A 16298-nucleotide genomic window follows, 5' to 3' on the forward strand; every position below is an offset into this window, starting at 1 on the left:
TTTCAAGCGTTCTTACTGACAGGAACGGACGTGAGGAAAATTGCGGGGCTGATAGAGGACTTTTCCTTCTTCCCGGCAAATAGGCTTTCTTTTCGAACGAGAGGAACAAACGCAACAAGGTTCCCCCTTTCCTGGAAGCCCGGCACTGCTCCAGCGCCAGAGGCACCGAGGGGCTCCCGCCTCCCGCTCCCTGAGGGGAGATGCCGCTCCCTTCGCTGGTGTAAAGCCATTACCGAGGGAAAAGGGGCTCGCAGACGGGATAAAGCAGCTTTATCCCGCTGCCCTGTGGCACGATCGACGCTGCAGTGTGTCCAGGGAAGGGAAACGAAGCTGGGGAAGGGTCAGGAGCTCAAGTCCTGTGGGGAGCGGCTGAGGGAGCTGGGAGCCTGGAAAAAGGAGTCTCAGGCGGGACCCATGGCTCTGCAAATGCCGGAAAGGAGGGTGTGGCCCGGCAGGGTCGGGTTCTTCTCCCAGGAAAGCAGCGACAGGACAAGAGAACACCGCCTATAGAACTTCTCCTCGTGTGCCAGGGCAGGTTCAGGTTGGATATCAGGAGGAATTTCTTCACAGAAGAGGTGATTGGACACTGGAATGACTGCCCACGAACGTGGTGGAGTCACTGTCCCTGCAGGTGTTCAAGGAACCACTGGACGTGGCACTAAGTGCCATGGTCTAGTCGACACGGCGGTGTTCGGTCATAGGTCGGACTCAATGATCTCAGAGGCCTTCCCCAACCAAATTCCTGGGATTTATGTGATTTCTCCGCACCCGGGAGAAATCTCCCGCCGCCTGCACCGTATTTACCACTAGCGAGCGCATCCCCGTTACCGTAAATACCCACACGGGTACGCCCAAATGCCGCGTTACCGTAATTACCGCCACTAACGCGCCACGGCATTTCAAGGACGTGGAGCCCAACACGTGCTCCCGCACACCACAGCAAAGCCGTAATGCCCCGAGAAAAGCGCATGCGCCGTGCGGCGGCGGGGGCGGGAGCGCGGCCGCGACCCGGTGGGGTGAGGAGAGGAGGAGCGGCCGGTCCCGCCTCCTCCTTCTCCTCCTCCTGCCCGCGGCTCCCGGTGCTGTCGGTCCCGCCTCCTGCTCCCCGCGGCTCCCGGTGCCGCCGAGGCCTGCCCCGGCCCTGACTCGCCGGGCCCCGGGGCGCCGCAGAGCCATGGCGCAGCGAAGGGTGGCGGAGCGCGGGCCTTGCCAGGCGGCGGCGACGGCGGAGAGCGCCAGGCACCAGCGGCAGCTTCTGGAAGGTGCCGGGGGCTCGGGGCGGCGGGAGCGGGGCTGACCTCGCCCTGGCATCGGACGGTGCCCGGGATGGGTGTCGGTGCTCGGGACGGAGCCCGGTGCGGCTGTCGGTGCCTCTCGGCGCCTCGGGCACCGGCCCCGTCCCGCGCGGGCACTGGGGCGGCCGGGCCGGGCCGGGCCTCTCACGGTGCGTGTGGGGTGAGGCGGCTCCCGCCCCTCGGCGGCCGAAACGGGGCAGCGACCCCTTTCCCTTTTCCTTTGCGTGAGGGAAGACGCGTGGTTCCATGTCTGTATGTGTGTGTGTGTGTGTGTGTGTATGTATGTGTGTGTGTTGGTGTTATTCCACTACCGGCACGCCTGAAGTATTAGAAAGTGGCAGAAAGCATAGTGGGCTGAGTTTTCCTTTTTTGCCCTATGAGTTGCTTATTTGTTTATTTATGTATAATTAATTTTGCTCCTTGGAGAAGGTGTTGTCAGAATAACCCCGGTTACAGCGCAGTGGAACAGGTTGCCCAGAGAGGGTGTGGAGTCTCCCTCAGTGGCGATGCTCTAGAGCCATGTGGATGCCTCTTGTTCCTGGGATGACCCTGAGCTGGGAGGTTGGACCCAGCGACCACTGTGGTCCCTTCCAGCCTGACAGCCCTGTGATTCCGTGCTTGGAATTGCTTTGTGGATGCTGCCTTTGGCCTCGGCTGACCCGGTGCACACCTGTGGGGTCGCACTGACCTTAAACCTAAAAAACCTCACAGCCGATAAAATTGCCAGCTCGCCCAGCGGGCTCCGTGGGTTTCGTCATCCAGTCGCTGCATTTCACAACAGTGAGGAGTCAGCGTGACCCACTTGAGTGCTGTGTGTTGGCATTGTAGCTGTGCCAGCGGCATCTGCGAGGGAAAACACAGCCTCGGCTCTTGGAGTGTTCCCCAGGTGACCCTGGCTGTGAAGCTGGCTGAGCCTCCAAGTGTCTGAGGAGAGAGTGGTTTAGTACATAACACACCCCAGTGTGGATGCAGAGAGTACTGTGCGTGGTGTTCATTTCAGTTCTAATTCTTTATGTATATAGTTGCATTTGTGTTAATGAATGTATTGCACTTATGTGGTCATTTTGATAAAAATCTAAAACACAGAAGAGGCCTAAAATGTCATTGTGTCACTTACTCCCATTGTGTACTCCCATTGCTTCCACTACACAAGGACTTAAAGGCTAATAAACACTTATGTATATATATCCACATGAGTGTAAAATATGTGTAATTCCCAAGACTAGCACTTTATATCATAGGCTAGCATATGTGTTTGTGTTTATGTAGATTTCCTCCTAATGAGTGTGTCTCATCTAACTGGCTGTATCTGGTAGTCTTTCATTAGTGGGGGGGAACCCCCAAAATCTGTTAATGAGCAGGTTCTTAAGTTACATTGTACATCCTGGAAATTTAACTTCAAGTTGAATCTCTAGTTAATTAGACTGGCAGAAGATTTCTGGCAAAAAGGAAAACATTTGTATGGCTTACGTTGTTCAACTCTGTTTTTTCTCTTTACAAATGTATTTATTTATTGAGGCTTAAATTGCTATGGATCATAAAAGGTGACTTCTGTGGAATTTTTGCCAGCATAGAAACTTCCAAGTTGTTTGAAAGCTTTCAGGGAATGTGAGCAATGTGTGTTATTGAAAGCATTGGTTGGGAGATGTCTACAGAGAGTTTACTTTAATATTTCCTTAAAGGATAAGTTTGAAATCTGTTGTAAGTTGTGAGGGATTGCTTTTTCTTGTTTTGTTTTGCTGTTGCTGGGGTTCTTTCTAACTTTGTTTCATGTTTAATTTCAGGGAAAGCTCTTGCAGAAGGTGGATCAGCTCGGACATCACTTCTTATTTTAGTGTCCATCTTCTTATCAGCTGCTTTCCTCATGTTCCTAGTATATAAAAATTTCCCACAACTTAGTGAGTAAGTATGTTATGAAAGTTTAATTCATCAATTTATTTGATTTTCAGTATCAGACTAGAGGAGCCTGCATGGGGAATCGTCATAAACTCAGAGAATTGTTCTTGATTTGAGGTTTCTGTTGCACAGTGGAAATCCTGTGCTCTGAGGTGTTACCCCCTGGTACATTATCAGTGGTAACTGACTCTTCTTAACCACCTTCAGCTGAGAGCAGAGTGTGTTTGGTTCAGGCTGAGTTCACTTGAAACTTCCTTGTGCCTTGGTGAAACTGGAGGCTCTCATCAAAAGGGGAATTCCTTCCTTCCTAGCTAAACTTTGCCTTCTCTTTTTCTGCTTGTTGCACCCAGTGCTTGTGTTGGGATGGCAGGTGGGAGCCTGCTTGTCTGACAGCATTCCTTTTCACTTTTAGTAGTTGAATTTCTGTCTGATTAACTTGCTCAACAAGGTCAGTTGGCAATGGCCCATCCCAAAGCCTGATATAGAGGGAGCAAAGACACTCAAGTGTGCTGCCCAGGGCTGCACCAGATTAAGGTGTGACATGAGATTTTGCCCTTAGAACTTTATTTGTTTGTGAGGTGAAGTTCTGCCACTCCTGCTGCACTTCAGCTGTTCTGACCCCAGCGCTGAGGCAGCTGCAGTTGGTTTTGGCTGAAATGTTGGCTGCTTTCACTTGCCAAGGTTGGCCTTGCGCAATTTTTATGTTTTCATCAGTACTTGATAGGGGAAAAAAAAACCCTAGAAAAGAAGCACATCATTGTACTGAATAAAAAAACCAGCTTGCAAATATCTAAAATTGGGGATTTTCTAATATAAACCACACTGTAAATATTAGGTGTTCATCTGAGAACATTATTACAACAATAATCATGGCTTGTTTGCTAAAGCTGTAATTTGGTGTTGCAGTGTATCTAATTATCTCTGTATTCAGTAAGTAATTGTACTACACTGTTTGATTATATTTCCATCATTCCTGCTTTTTTTTTTTCCTCTTCAGAGAAGAAAGAGAATGTATAAAGGTTCCTAGAGATATGGATGATGCAAAGGCCTTGGGAAAAGTCTTGTCCAAATACAAGGACACATTTTACGTTCAAGTGTTAGTGGCTTATTTTGCCACATATGTTTTGTATCCTTTTGCTGGTATAAAGGGCAGTTTTGATGTAGTCATGCTGCTCTGAAAATGAAAAATACAATTTGATAAATTCTTGGTCATGGGTGAAGTTTAACATACCTAGGAGTGTCTACAAAGGGACACAAATGTTTTAAACTCTTGGAAATTTATAAACTTTTCTCTGTGTATTAGGCTTAGTCTTTAGTGTTACAATAACTTTTAAAATAAAGTGAATTTTGAGGTACAAATTACTGTTTGCTCTAAAAGAAAACTGAGACTACTGCTTTACTCTTCCTTAAGACATTCAAAGACACTTCCACATAAGGGTAATGTACAGAATATTTAGCAGTATTTCTGAAGGAAAGTATTTTGAGCCATCTTTCATCCCTACACTGCCCAAATTCACAAAACCAAATCTGTTTTCTTTTAGAGAGACAAATTTCTGAAGTACTTTCTGTCCAAGGAGACACAATTGTGTTGACTTCTTTTTCCTGAGTGCTGAATATATTAATTAATCATTAAGCACACTCCTAACTGGAACACTTAACTAAAGGTTAATAACTTTAAAGCTGTAGAAGAGGTTTGTGTCACAGTTTTAATGCAGGAGGCTTTTGTAACTCAGGAGAGTCAGCACTGAACGTGCCATCGAAAGAATGAGCTGAAGGATAATTACTCAAGTATTCCACAAAAAGTATTTAATATTTCCCAAATTATAGATCTAGGAAGAAAATTAAAATGTTAGCTTACATATTAACAAGGAGTAGAATATATTGGCTCTTTATTGAGCTGCTCTAGCAGTTCTAGATGTGATGACCTTTACTGTCTCTGACTGTGGTCAGTTTCCAGGCATGGTACAGTTACCTCTGAACCTTGACATGGCTTAGCAAAAGCTGTACTGGCTGTAATGCACTCAGGAAAATTATTGGGCTTTTTAATATTTCAGTCAGTTCAAATTGAGTAAAATAGTGTACATGGCTTTTTTGCTTTATAACTTTTCCATCCAAAGTAGGCAATGCATCATAGTCTCAAGTATAGCTAGCAAGCCATAAGTCCAACAACCTGCTTGCTTATGCTGCAGAAACCTAATTTTTGCCTTTTAAAAAATTTCTGACTGAGATTAGTGTATTGCAGTTAGTGACTACACCAAGCCTCTTTGTAAGGAAGGAATAGCTGCCTTCATACATTTCAGTCTTCCATGAAACTTGTGCTTATGGGCTTGGACAGGCCTGTTAGCTTTCCAGAGAGAATGTCTGAATCTGCGCATCTCTAGTCAACAGGGTCAAATCAGAAGCCAGTGTTTCCTGGAAGTCACAGTAAATCCTCTGTGGCAGTTGTAGCACAGATAAAGAGAAAAATGTAGTCAGCTTTTGTTACTTTGTGACTATTCTTTGTATGTGTAGTGATGGATCTGTATCTTGTTGCTCTGTGCTTGAGCTTCTTGTGCTACTCCACAAAAGGTTTTTTGAAATAAGGATCTTGAGAGGCCCTGCCTATTTATGCTTTTTCTAATTGTAAAATGTATCGTGACTGCTTACAAAACTAAGCATGTAGCTTTTTAGAAATGTGTTTTTCCTTAACTAAGATACATCCAGCTTGCAAACATTTGCAATTCCTGGGTCTATATTCCTCAGTATCCTGTCAGGGTTTCTTTATCCCTTTCCACTGGCCTTATTTCTTGTTTGTTTGGTAAGTATGGAAAGTAGTTTGTGAGGGCATATATTTCTATCCATTTGGAATCCAACCAAGCATCTGAGCAGCTTCCTGTTGGAAATGATCAGTCTGAGACTGGCATACACTTCAGTTTCTGATAACTATTGAGTTCTTACTCAGCTCTGCTGCAGGGGTGGAATTACACACAAAATTCATTGTAGCACTGGGTGATGATCCAAAACACTGAGCTGTTCCTCCAGGCTTTCTTAATAATGAAGACACTGGCGTGTGAATCAGGCAGAGTTTCCCATACTCTAACTTTGTTTAGCATCTGTCAGAACCCAGCTGTAATTTAACTACACAATTACTGTGGTTTTATTATCACACTGCAAAATACATCTGTTTTTTAACTGGCTTAAATATGCAAGAAGCTTAGGTTAAGATTTGAAATGTATGTTATCGACAAGCTTTAAAATATGTCATGGGCAAAAAATGCAATCATAATAAGCCTTAGTATTGAGAAGGTAGGGAGGACCCTGTTCAGTTTTCATGTTTGAATGTGTTTAATGGCATTGTGCTTATTTGCAAAGGTTTCACTGTTCAAAGTCTTAAAACTGCAGAAGCACTCAATATTAACTGATAAGTAATCAATGTTTTCTATTGTGAGTGTTGAGATTGGTCGAAATGCCTTGGAAATAAACAGTCTTGGGTCAACAACATTCTCAGGGAGTGTGTCCATAGTGCTGGAGGAGAGCCCTAATGGAGGGCTGCATGGAAACCTGCTCTAGCCAGGCAGTGTAATGAATACAGACACAAGGCTGACATTAAGTAGAGTTTCTGCTCATTTGTTTTCTGGTTTTTTTTTAGTGCTCAGGACTTGGAGCTTCATTCTGCTACATGCTGTCATACCTAGTGGGACGTCCCGTTGTGTACAGATATTTAACAGAAAAAGCAGTAAAATGGTCGGAACAGGTAAGGTCTCTAGAGGTGCTGGAACTTACTGTACAAAATGTGCCATGGAATAGTGTGGAAAACTGGCAGGTCTTTCTTATGCTCAGGTATCCAGTTACACAGAAGGGATTCTGGAAGCATTCCTGATTTTATGGCATTTCCCATGAGAAAGTTGTTCTAACCTAGGTAGTGTTTGCAACTGATCACCCCCCTGGTTTATCTAGTGTCAATAGGAAACCTCTCCAGTTTCAGGTCACTTCAAGTAATTGCTCTCTAAGCATTTGCAGTAATGAAAGCTGGGTTTGTATCTTTGTGCTGGAGGAACCTGTAGCTGTATGTCTGATTGAAAAACCTTAATTTGAACATGTTATTGTAGTTGGAGCATTTAGAAAATTTTCTTAAAGTATCTGGTAACATTAGTTTCAGCAGGTCTTGATGTGAGGTGAACCTAAAGATTTTGCAGTACAGAAATACAGTGTGCATTGTACTTGACCTTATGTGTCTTTAATTGATACTCTGAAACATTTGAACAAATTTTTATTTTTTGCAAGTATGAAGAACATGTACTCTGTTCAAGACTTGTTTGAATCACATAAAAGTGCTTCAAACTTGTTCCTCATTAAATAAGATATGGATGTGTGTCTGGCACAATTGACCTTGTTAGATTTTACAGTACCACTTTGACTCTTGACCCAAGTAAATCTTAATTGCACTATAATCTTGAGGCTATTCTGAGTAGCAAATGGTTACTGTTGCCATTAGTAGAATTGAATATGTGATTTAAAATTGCATGTGCAGCTCATATCTCAGTGTTTCCAGGTTAATTGGACTGTGTCATGCTTATCATGCTTGCATATTGAGGTTAAGGCATTTTATATACAGCATTAATCAACATTTAAATATTGTCCTTCATTAAGGTTTAAAAAAACCCATGGTGCTCCTGATTTTAATGTTACAGTAAAATCTAAATTTGGCTAAAGCTGAAAAACAGGGTTGTGACTGGGATGAGCTGCCACGTGAGATTTCAGGTGGAATTGCAATCAGACCAGGTTTGTTTTCAACTGGCTGAAGCTTAAGCTTAGTGCAGGTCTGCCAGGCTAGGCCAGAATTGTGGATGCTCAGCTATCCTTGCAGCTTGGCTTGAGTTGCATTTGCTGTCTGAAAGGGCTGAGATGGGCTGGGAGGAGAAGAAGTTTGTTGTAGCATTGGTGTGAGGGGCTGGGCTAGACCTGAGCACATCATTAAGACTGTAAATGAAGCTGGGGGTGTTGTTGCTCCTGGGTAAAAGTAACCTGGGCACTGTGACCTCTGGGGAGACAGGCTTTGGAGCTGTGCTGGAGCAGCCACCTCATGCAGTGCAGAGCTGTGACCTGGCTGAGTTTCCAGGTGAGGAATGTAGCTGTGTATCAGGCTTGATCACAAGCTAGGACGGAATGGCTTGAGGAACAAACTCGATTGCTGGTTCTTGGAAAAGCTGTAGGAGTGGGATGACAGGCTGGCTGTGGTGGCTGGGCTGTGGCTCTGCCTATGACTCCTTTGCTGCTTGAGCTGGCTGAGTCAGTCAGACGCATCACCACTGCTCTGCCACACACAGCTATTTCCAGACTGATCTCAGTGTGTATAACAGGTGACTCACTGGGCTCTCTTCCCCACATCACACATTTTTAAACTGATTTTTATGTTTGCAACATGTGAATGTCTATAAAATATAGGGGTAAAAACTCTTGAAACCTCTATGGTTGTGTATTTTTAAGGCAGAGATGTTTTAAACAACGTTTTGTTTCTTTGCTTTTGTTTTGGCAGGTTGAACGACATAGAGAACATCTCATTAACTACATAATATTTTTGAGAATAACACCTTTCCTCCCCAACTGGTTTATCAATATCACATCTCCTGTAATCAACGTGCCATTGAAAGTGTTTTTCATTGGCACTTTCCTAGGTAAGAATTGTGGCTAGTGAGCCACAGTTTGGGGTGGCCAGTAGAAGAGCCATACACTATAGCTATTTTAATTTTTAATTTTAATGTGCTTTTTGGCACATTTTTGCACATACTTTTTAATCTGATTAGGAAACAATCCAGTATTTTTCCTTTATGAACTTTATTAAAAAGTTCATTATTTTTCCTTTATGAAAAGTCAGTTTGTAAAGAGATAACTTGAAATCTGGAGAGTCTGAAGAGCAGAGATTATTTGCTTAGTCTGCTGTATTTGAGTCTGCATTAAAAATACTAAGAATGGCTTAAAACCGTTTTTTTGGATAAAGGTTTTTTATCTTTGAATTCTGCATTTACTGCACTCTTTAAAAAGTACAAGACAACAAAATCTCAACATTCTGGTGTTAAAATTGGGATGAGTAATAACCTAACAAGCTGTTTTTTCATCCTTTCCTTGCTCCAGGTGTAGCACCACCATCTTTTGTAGCCATTAAGGCAGGAACAACGCTGTACCAGCTTACAACAGCAGGGGAAGCTGTTTCCTGGAACTCTGTTTTTGTCCTCATGATTCTAGCCATCCTCTCCATCCTACCAGCTCTGTTCCAGAAGAAGCTGAAACAGAAGTTTGAATAAGGATCAAACTGGACCAGAATTTCCCATATTTCATCTCAGGATCAGCACTTCTGATATTTGTATATTTGCTTTTCTATTGGATCTTAAGCAATTATAGGGGAGGCTTGTGATTGATAAGAATGTCTTTCAATGAACACATGGCCTTAGACTGAAGGAAATGTGTTCAGAAATGTACTGCATATAGTTTTGTAACCAAACACCAGTGTTTTACTTTGGGATGGTGTGTGTGTGTGGCCCTCAGGATGAGGGAAGTGAGAACATAGGTGTAACGTTTTGCTCTAGTTACATGCAGAGCAAAAACTGTGATGTAGACATAAACTACAGGTGATGCTCTCTAACACTTGCAGGAAAACCCCCTGAACAATTCAATCCAACTTTGTAACATTCTCTGTAGGCTTGCATGTCATCTGCTCTGAGAGCATTTCTCACTAACAATATTTCCCTTCTTTTTTGCCTTGGGGAGTTTCCAAATAATGTAACGGTGCTCACTCAGAAACAAGGGTTCTTTGCAGTACTTTAACTACAATGTTATTCTCATCCTGGTTGTTTACTTCTATTTATTAGTGCTGTATGGAATTAAATACTTGAACCTACATCTGCTTTACTTACTGGATTAACAAAGGCAAAGTGTCACTTCATTCCCTCTTGTCCCTGTAAAGTTTTATTCTGGGAGCAGATATAGAAAGGGAGGGAGCAGCTTAGAATTCTTATCTTGGCTAGCTGATGATTTTTAAGTTCTAATTTTCATTTTTTAATATTGATTGTTTTGCCAATATTTCACTTTCATAGATTTATCCTGCCAACTTAAGGAGGTGATGGTATGATTATATAAAACTTGCAGTTTTCAAGTGATTTAAAAACGCTTAAGCAGTGTAATGTTACCATTTCTCAAGCAATATGTAAAGAGTATAAAATTTCTCATTGCAGCTTGATTAGCTAAAAGAAATGTCAGGTACACAAACTGGTGCAGTTCCTATCAAACAGCTGATCCCAAATAATGTTCAGAGCACCATGGAACAGCAGGCTCTTGTGTCAGTGTATATAACATGGGGGTCCATTGTCTGCCAAGGCAGCGACCAGCCATGCCTCACCTTCAGTAGCAGTGTGTGTGTGCTCTCAGTAAGGTACAAGGTACCTTCCCCTGTGCTTCCAGCTGTGCTTGTTCGTTGTGTTGTCAGTGGAGCCCCATCAAACAAGGCTTGGGCAGTGAGGAGTTGGGCAGCACATGGCTGTTTTATCCAGCTGAAACCTGTGCTGCTCCCGTGGTTTGAGCTGATTCCCCAGCAGTGTCTTGCTGGAAAGGGATTCAACACATCAGCATGTGCTCCAGTTCCAGGCTTTGTTTGTCTGTGTCCTCTGTTAACTCGTGATCATATCATAGATCTTTGAGATGTAAGAGAACAGTTCATGAATGTGATAATGTAAAAGGTACTGACTGGTACCTTTAAAGGCTTTATTCATTTTTGTAACATAATGTTAATTGACTGCTTCGTCTCATCACAGTGTTACTTGTAAATATATAGTAAATATTATTGATACACCATTTGTCTTTTATTTAAATCCAGGCTGCACAGTAAATGCTATTTTTTACATAACTATATAAAGGAATTTATATCAGTTCTGTTTGCAAGTTTATTGTAAGATCATTCAGCTCCAGCAGTTCTTTTGTTATTTAGAAATTACTCTAAAAGTGTACTTTGGCATTTAAAACTGATCAATGGTTACTTTTATTGCTGCCATTCTAATTTCCAGAGCTCCTCTACCCAGGGGATTTATTCCATAGTAAACCTGGATGTGAATTGAGCCATGTGAGCAAGTGTCCCCTGGATTACTGAGTGTGAAGCTGCAGTGGATTTACAGCCTCCTTTTCTGCAGAGGTAACATCTCATGCAGATGAACTCTCAGAATAAATTACCTACCACTTATTTTACAGTGGCTTTTCTCAAAATCTGTCTCAGTTCCTGGTCAGTTACAGAAGCTGCTGTAACATCCCTTCCATGCCAATGTTTTGGTGGAACCTTGTTGCTAAAGAAGGAGCTGAACTCTCTTTTAATCTAACATGACTTGTGCTATCACTTGACATTTTCACTGGGTTCTGTGTCACTATGGAGATGGGATCAGGCTTTGTTACTGAAGACTCTGTTCCTGTTGTATTTCAGCCACAAGACTGGCCTCCCATCACAATAACTAAAAGCCTTAAGACCTTCAAAAGGTTCAAAATAGGGTTCTTTACTTTTTCAAAACCTTAACATTTTTTAACCCATCCCTCCTGTGTTTATCTTCAGCCGCCAGCAGCCTGAGGTGCTTCCCTATCCCATGAGGACTTGTGAGCATTGTGCAGAGTAAGGCAGGCCTTGTGGAAAGCAAAAAAAGCACTGTGCTGTGGGTACTGTACTAGCCTACTCTTTCCTTTAGGGAATCCAGCAAGTGATCCAAGAGATAGCCATAACATTTGGACAGAAAAACAGTGGCTGCCATGAAACAAACCAGGACATCAGAAAGATGTAGCTTTGTTTTTTAATTGCAAGGGGTTTTTCAGCTGTTAGGTGACCTGGTTATCTTTTGGAAGCTTTTTTGTGATACCTGCATGACATCATTACTAAGTGTCTCTTGCCATTTGATAATAAAGCTGTTATATAAAATCTGAAATGCTGTATTTTTTGATTATAATGAAGCATTCTGAACTTCCCACTAAGCTGAATTTTTTATTAACCTGTTTTAAAGGGCTGAGTTCTTCTTAAATGGGATTTTTAATGATTGATTAAAAATTAAACTGAGCTGATTACTTCTGTAGATGAGATTAATTCTGTTTCTACCTTTATTTCAAAGTAAATAGGTAAATTCAACTTATCTCTGAAATTAATTTCTCACAGCAGTAATTTTGAAAAGATTTTCTGGTTTGCACTGAGAGGCAACTGGTCTAACTTTTGTCTCTTCAAATACATCTATTTTCACAAAGTGCCTTTTTTTTTCTTTTCATTAATCCCTTGTGGAAAACTCCTGTGCCAAAGTTATTGCAGCTTCATTCACCTTCCCTTAATATTCTGTCAAGGCCAGTTTATGAAATGCTTTTTCTTCCTTGTATTTTAAACTTGCTGAAAGGGTAAGACAGAAGAAGTAAAAGTCAAAAATAAGCAGCTTTTGTTAGTGAATGATGCTGTTATGCAAAGTCAAAACATATCTTTTGTTTTTAGGCAGCTGAAGGTTTGTGTGTTTCTGAGAATTTTCATCATGTGTGGTTTCTTTCTGTTGTAGTGTGGAATTTGGGAACCCTATAGTTGAGTATGGCAGTGCTAAGGGGGAAATGGAAAAGGGTTTTGACGGGAAAGCAGGATCCAGAGCACCTTTTTCAAATTTCCAACAAAGAGAAGTAAATACTCTTGACTATTTTATGACCAGTTGATGTCTTGCAATGACAGACATTTATAACTCTCAGCTGGTGGCTTTATAGCTCCAGGTCACCCAAACTGAAAGGAGTTACAGCCTTTTAGTACTGGCAATTAATATAAATAATGGCATAATACATTTACTAACATACCATAACTCCCCTTCCAGTTCTTAAAAATGCTCCACCTAGTGTGATAATTCCCATTTCCTTGTTTTATAGTGCACAAGGAAGAATCTGGGGCTGGATTATGAGAGCTCAGTTAGTGACTGGTGTATATGTGAGAAGCTCATAAAAGCTTCTTTCTGTAGATGGTCTTCCAAACACAGAGGGTTCTGCTCCTGTGCAGCTGTGGGAATTTAGAGGTTCCTAGGCCCTCAAGAGGGCTGGGAATGCTTCAGTGGGAAACAGCTTTTAAAATTCTGCCTCAGAATTGAGATCTAATGTTACACTCATAACTCCTGATTTTTCGTTTACAACCTAGCCCTGAGGAGTTGTATCTAAAACCTGGAATTTGCAGTGTTTACTGTACTTGGAAGAATTCTATGTCATGGAGCAGTATTCTGAGCAGATCACTAAATCATTCTATGTTTGACTCTTTGTTCTGTGTTAAACTGATTCCTCATGCCTGTGAGAAAGATAAACTCCCAGTCAACCCTGAACTTGTGCAGGATTTGCTTCTTCAGCTGGATCTCTCTAAGTCTATGGGGCCTGATGGGATTCATCCAAGAGTAGCCAGAGAGCTGGATGGTGTCACCACAAGACCTCTCTCAATGATTTCAGAATCTTGGCAATCTGGAGAGGTCCAAGTCTACTGGAAGCTGGCAAATACTGTCCCAGTTTTCAAGAAGGGCAAGAAGGATGACCATGCAAACAACAGGCCTGTCAGTCTCACTTCAATGCCCAATAAAATCATGAAGAAGAGTCAGTAAAGCTTCTGATACCATTTCTGACAGTATCCCTCTGGAGAAAATGCCCAGCACTCAGCTGGCTAAGCCCATTGTGTGCCAGGTGAGTGACTGGCTCACGGGTCAGGCACCAAGGGCTGTAGTAAATGGGGGGACATCACCTGTGGGCCCTGTCACTAATGGGGTTCTGCAGGGTTCTGTCCTCAGCCCCATTCTCTTCAACATCTTCATCCTGCTCTTGTGCAGCTGTGGGACTTCACTGCTTCAACACTCTCTTCAACATCTTCATTAATGACCTGGACACAGGACTGGAAGGAGCAGCAAGTAAGCCTGCTATACTGACTATACTATAATGGGAGGAGCTGTAGACTCCCTCGAGGGAGGGAGGGAGGGCCCTGCAGGGACCATGGCAAGGGCTGGGCAATCACCAACCAGATGAAGTTTAATGAAGACAAGTGCTGGATTCTGCCCCTCGGTATGGAGCAACCCTGGATGTGTGGACAGACTGGGCAATGAGATGCTGCAGAGCAGCACCGTGGAATGGGAGCTGCAGGTTGTAGTTTTTGGTAAATTGAGCTTCAGTCCATGGTGTGGGCTCCTGGAGCTGGGGAGAAGAGGGACAGTGCTTCATGGGAGTTTAGGAAATGTTCCACCCCCTGAAGTGCCAGTTCTGCTCTGAGCTGTGCCCTGATGTGTGAGGATCTGTGTCTTAGGTAATCTGCTGTGCAGGCTCTATTCCATAAGTCTGCCATGTAGATGTCACACCAAATACCTGGTCAATAAGTTGCAGCCAGATTCAAGTGCCTGGTTTTGCAGACTGGAGAGGATTGCTTTAATGGCAAGAGTCACTGATTGGATTTTTGTTTTCTTAAAGAATCCATGGTAAATATCTTAATCAGAGTCATTAGAAGACACCACATATGATCAGCACTCTGACAACTGGAGCAATTTGTTTGTGCCCTGAGCTCTGTTACTTTTCAAAGCTTAGCTTATCTTGGGAAACAGCTGCCCAGAAAAAAGAGAAATAGCCCATTTCAGACTTCTTCAATTCTCTGAGCAATGTTGAATGGAACTGTAATTTGCTGTTGTGTTTTCCTATTGCTTAGTAAATAAACTCTTCCAAAAATCATGACTGGGATTTCTGGCAAAGTAAATCTGAATTAGGTAGTATGAAGAATACTCAAGATATCTTTGTATCAAGTTCTGTTCTTTGCTATTTCAAAGACTATTTTAAAGGTCTGAGCTTGAAAATACAAGTCTGCCATAGAAAACATCAGCTGAATCAACACTGATGGTCTTGCCAAAGACAATGAATCTTTTAAATCTCTTCCTATTTACTAATATGTGTTTCTGATTCTCTGGCTAAAGAATCCTAGTTTCCACAGAATTCACAATCCCACAGATTTTCTCAACATCATAAAGAATGCTTTCCAGAATTCATCATGTTGCTCAGAGTGTTGTTGTTTTACTCAAGGACATGTAAGCCATTTGCAAAGTTTCCTGACAGAATTGCCATATTTTGGGTGTTTCCTGTGATGGGAACATTGGTCAGGATGACTGACAGATTAAAGCTACTGGCCTTTGAAGTAGATGTCACAGATGTTCTTTGTGGTGCCTAGGCAAGAGTATTTCAGAAATGAAATAATTGGGGAGGAAAAAGATACAGTGGAAAAGAGAATCATTGACAAAATGAGAGAAAAAAGCTCTAACTTTTCAGGCACATCTGCTGGAGGCACAGATTTGAGAGGGACTACCCTGCAAGTTGTCTTGGAATGCAGAGAATTTATCTGACAAATTAGGAAAGAGCTTTCCACAGCAAAAAATTGTGTTAACATTGTGTTGGTTCTGGTTCACGCAGTTCTACCCATCTTGTCAATTTCTCATAGCAGTTCAAAGCAAATCTGAGTTTCTTAGTCTAAGACTCTCCTTAAGAAAAATATTTCCTGTTCCTTACCCTGTTGCATAGCAAGGTATGTGTGCATTTAAATACTGCAGCTCAACAGTATCTCTGGTATACTTCTGTTTACTTTGTGGCCCATCTAACTTTGTTTACTGATTATTTACAAAATTAATGGTTATTTCTGGAACAGTTGAGGTGCAAGAACAACTTTTTATGTCCCCCTTTTACTCTTTATTTGACAAAAAGCCCCTGCCAATATTTGTGCTGTTTCCCCAGAATCTCCTACTAGTGTCAGAAGAGACCCTCAGGCTATGGATTTTGTCTTAATGGTTAAACTACAGTTCAGGCTTACTTAAAAGAGGTTCACCACGTGCTGAATACATTGTCCTTTGCCACACTGAAAGCAGATTGAGAAGACAAATGTGCAAAAAGTGGCTAGAGAACACAGCAGAGTAAGAGCAACCAGATTTAGCTATTTCTGTTCTCTGTTGTGCCTTCCACACACCACCAGGCAGGCTCAACACAATCTAACTGTGCTTTTTGTAGAGTAAACTCGAGCCCTTCGCTCTAATATTGCTCCTACCCTGCCATCTCTATTGAAATCTTTCCCCCAAGTTAAACAGTGCTTTAAAA

The 16298-nt window shown here is 42.4% G+C and overlaps 1 protein-coding gene across 2 annotated transcripts; it reads left to right on the forward strand.

Moving 5' to 3' along the window:
- Positions 1 to 963: 963 nt before the first annotated feature.
- Positions 964 to 12121, forward strand: TMEM41B (transmembrane protein 41B). 2 transcript variants are annotated; one of them, XM_054635508.2, is made up of 7 exons: positions 964 to 1262; positions 3080 to 3197; positions 4189 to 4317; positions 5895 to 5988; positions 6820 to 6924; positions 8707 to 8845; positions 9303 to 12121. In XM_054635508.2, the coding sequence occupies exons 1-7, from the start codon at positions 1175 to 1177 to the stop codon at positions 9470 to 9472; spliced, it is 843 nt and encodes a 280-aa protein (XP_054491483.1). In that variant the 5' UTR covers positions 964 to 1174; the 3' UTR covers positions 9473 to 12121. The 2 variants fall into 2 exon arrangements, with proteins under 2 accessions (XP_054491483.1, XP_054491482.1); XM_054635507.2 differs by lacking the exon at positions 964 to 1262 and adding an exon at positions 1283 to 1444.
- The last annotated feature ends 4177 nt before the right edge of the window (positions 12122 to 16298 follow it).

Source organism: Agelaius phoeniceus, chromosome 6, assembly GCF_051311805.1.
Source record: "Agelaius phoeniceus isolate bAgePho1 chromosome 6, bAgePho1.hap1, whole genome shotgun sequence".
Classification (NCBI taxonomy): Eukaryota; Metazoa; Chordata; class Aves; order Passeriformes; family Icteridae; genus Agelaius; species Agelaius phoeniceus.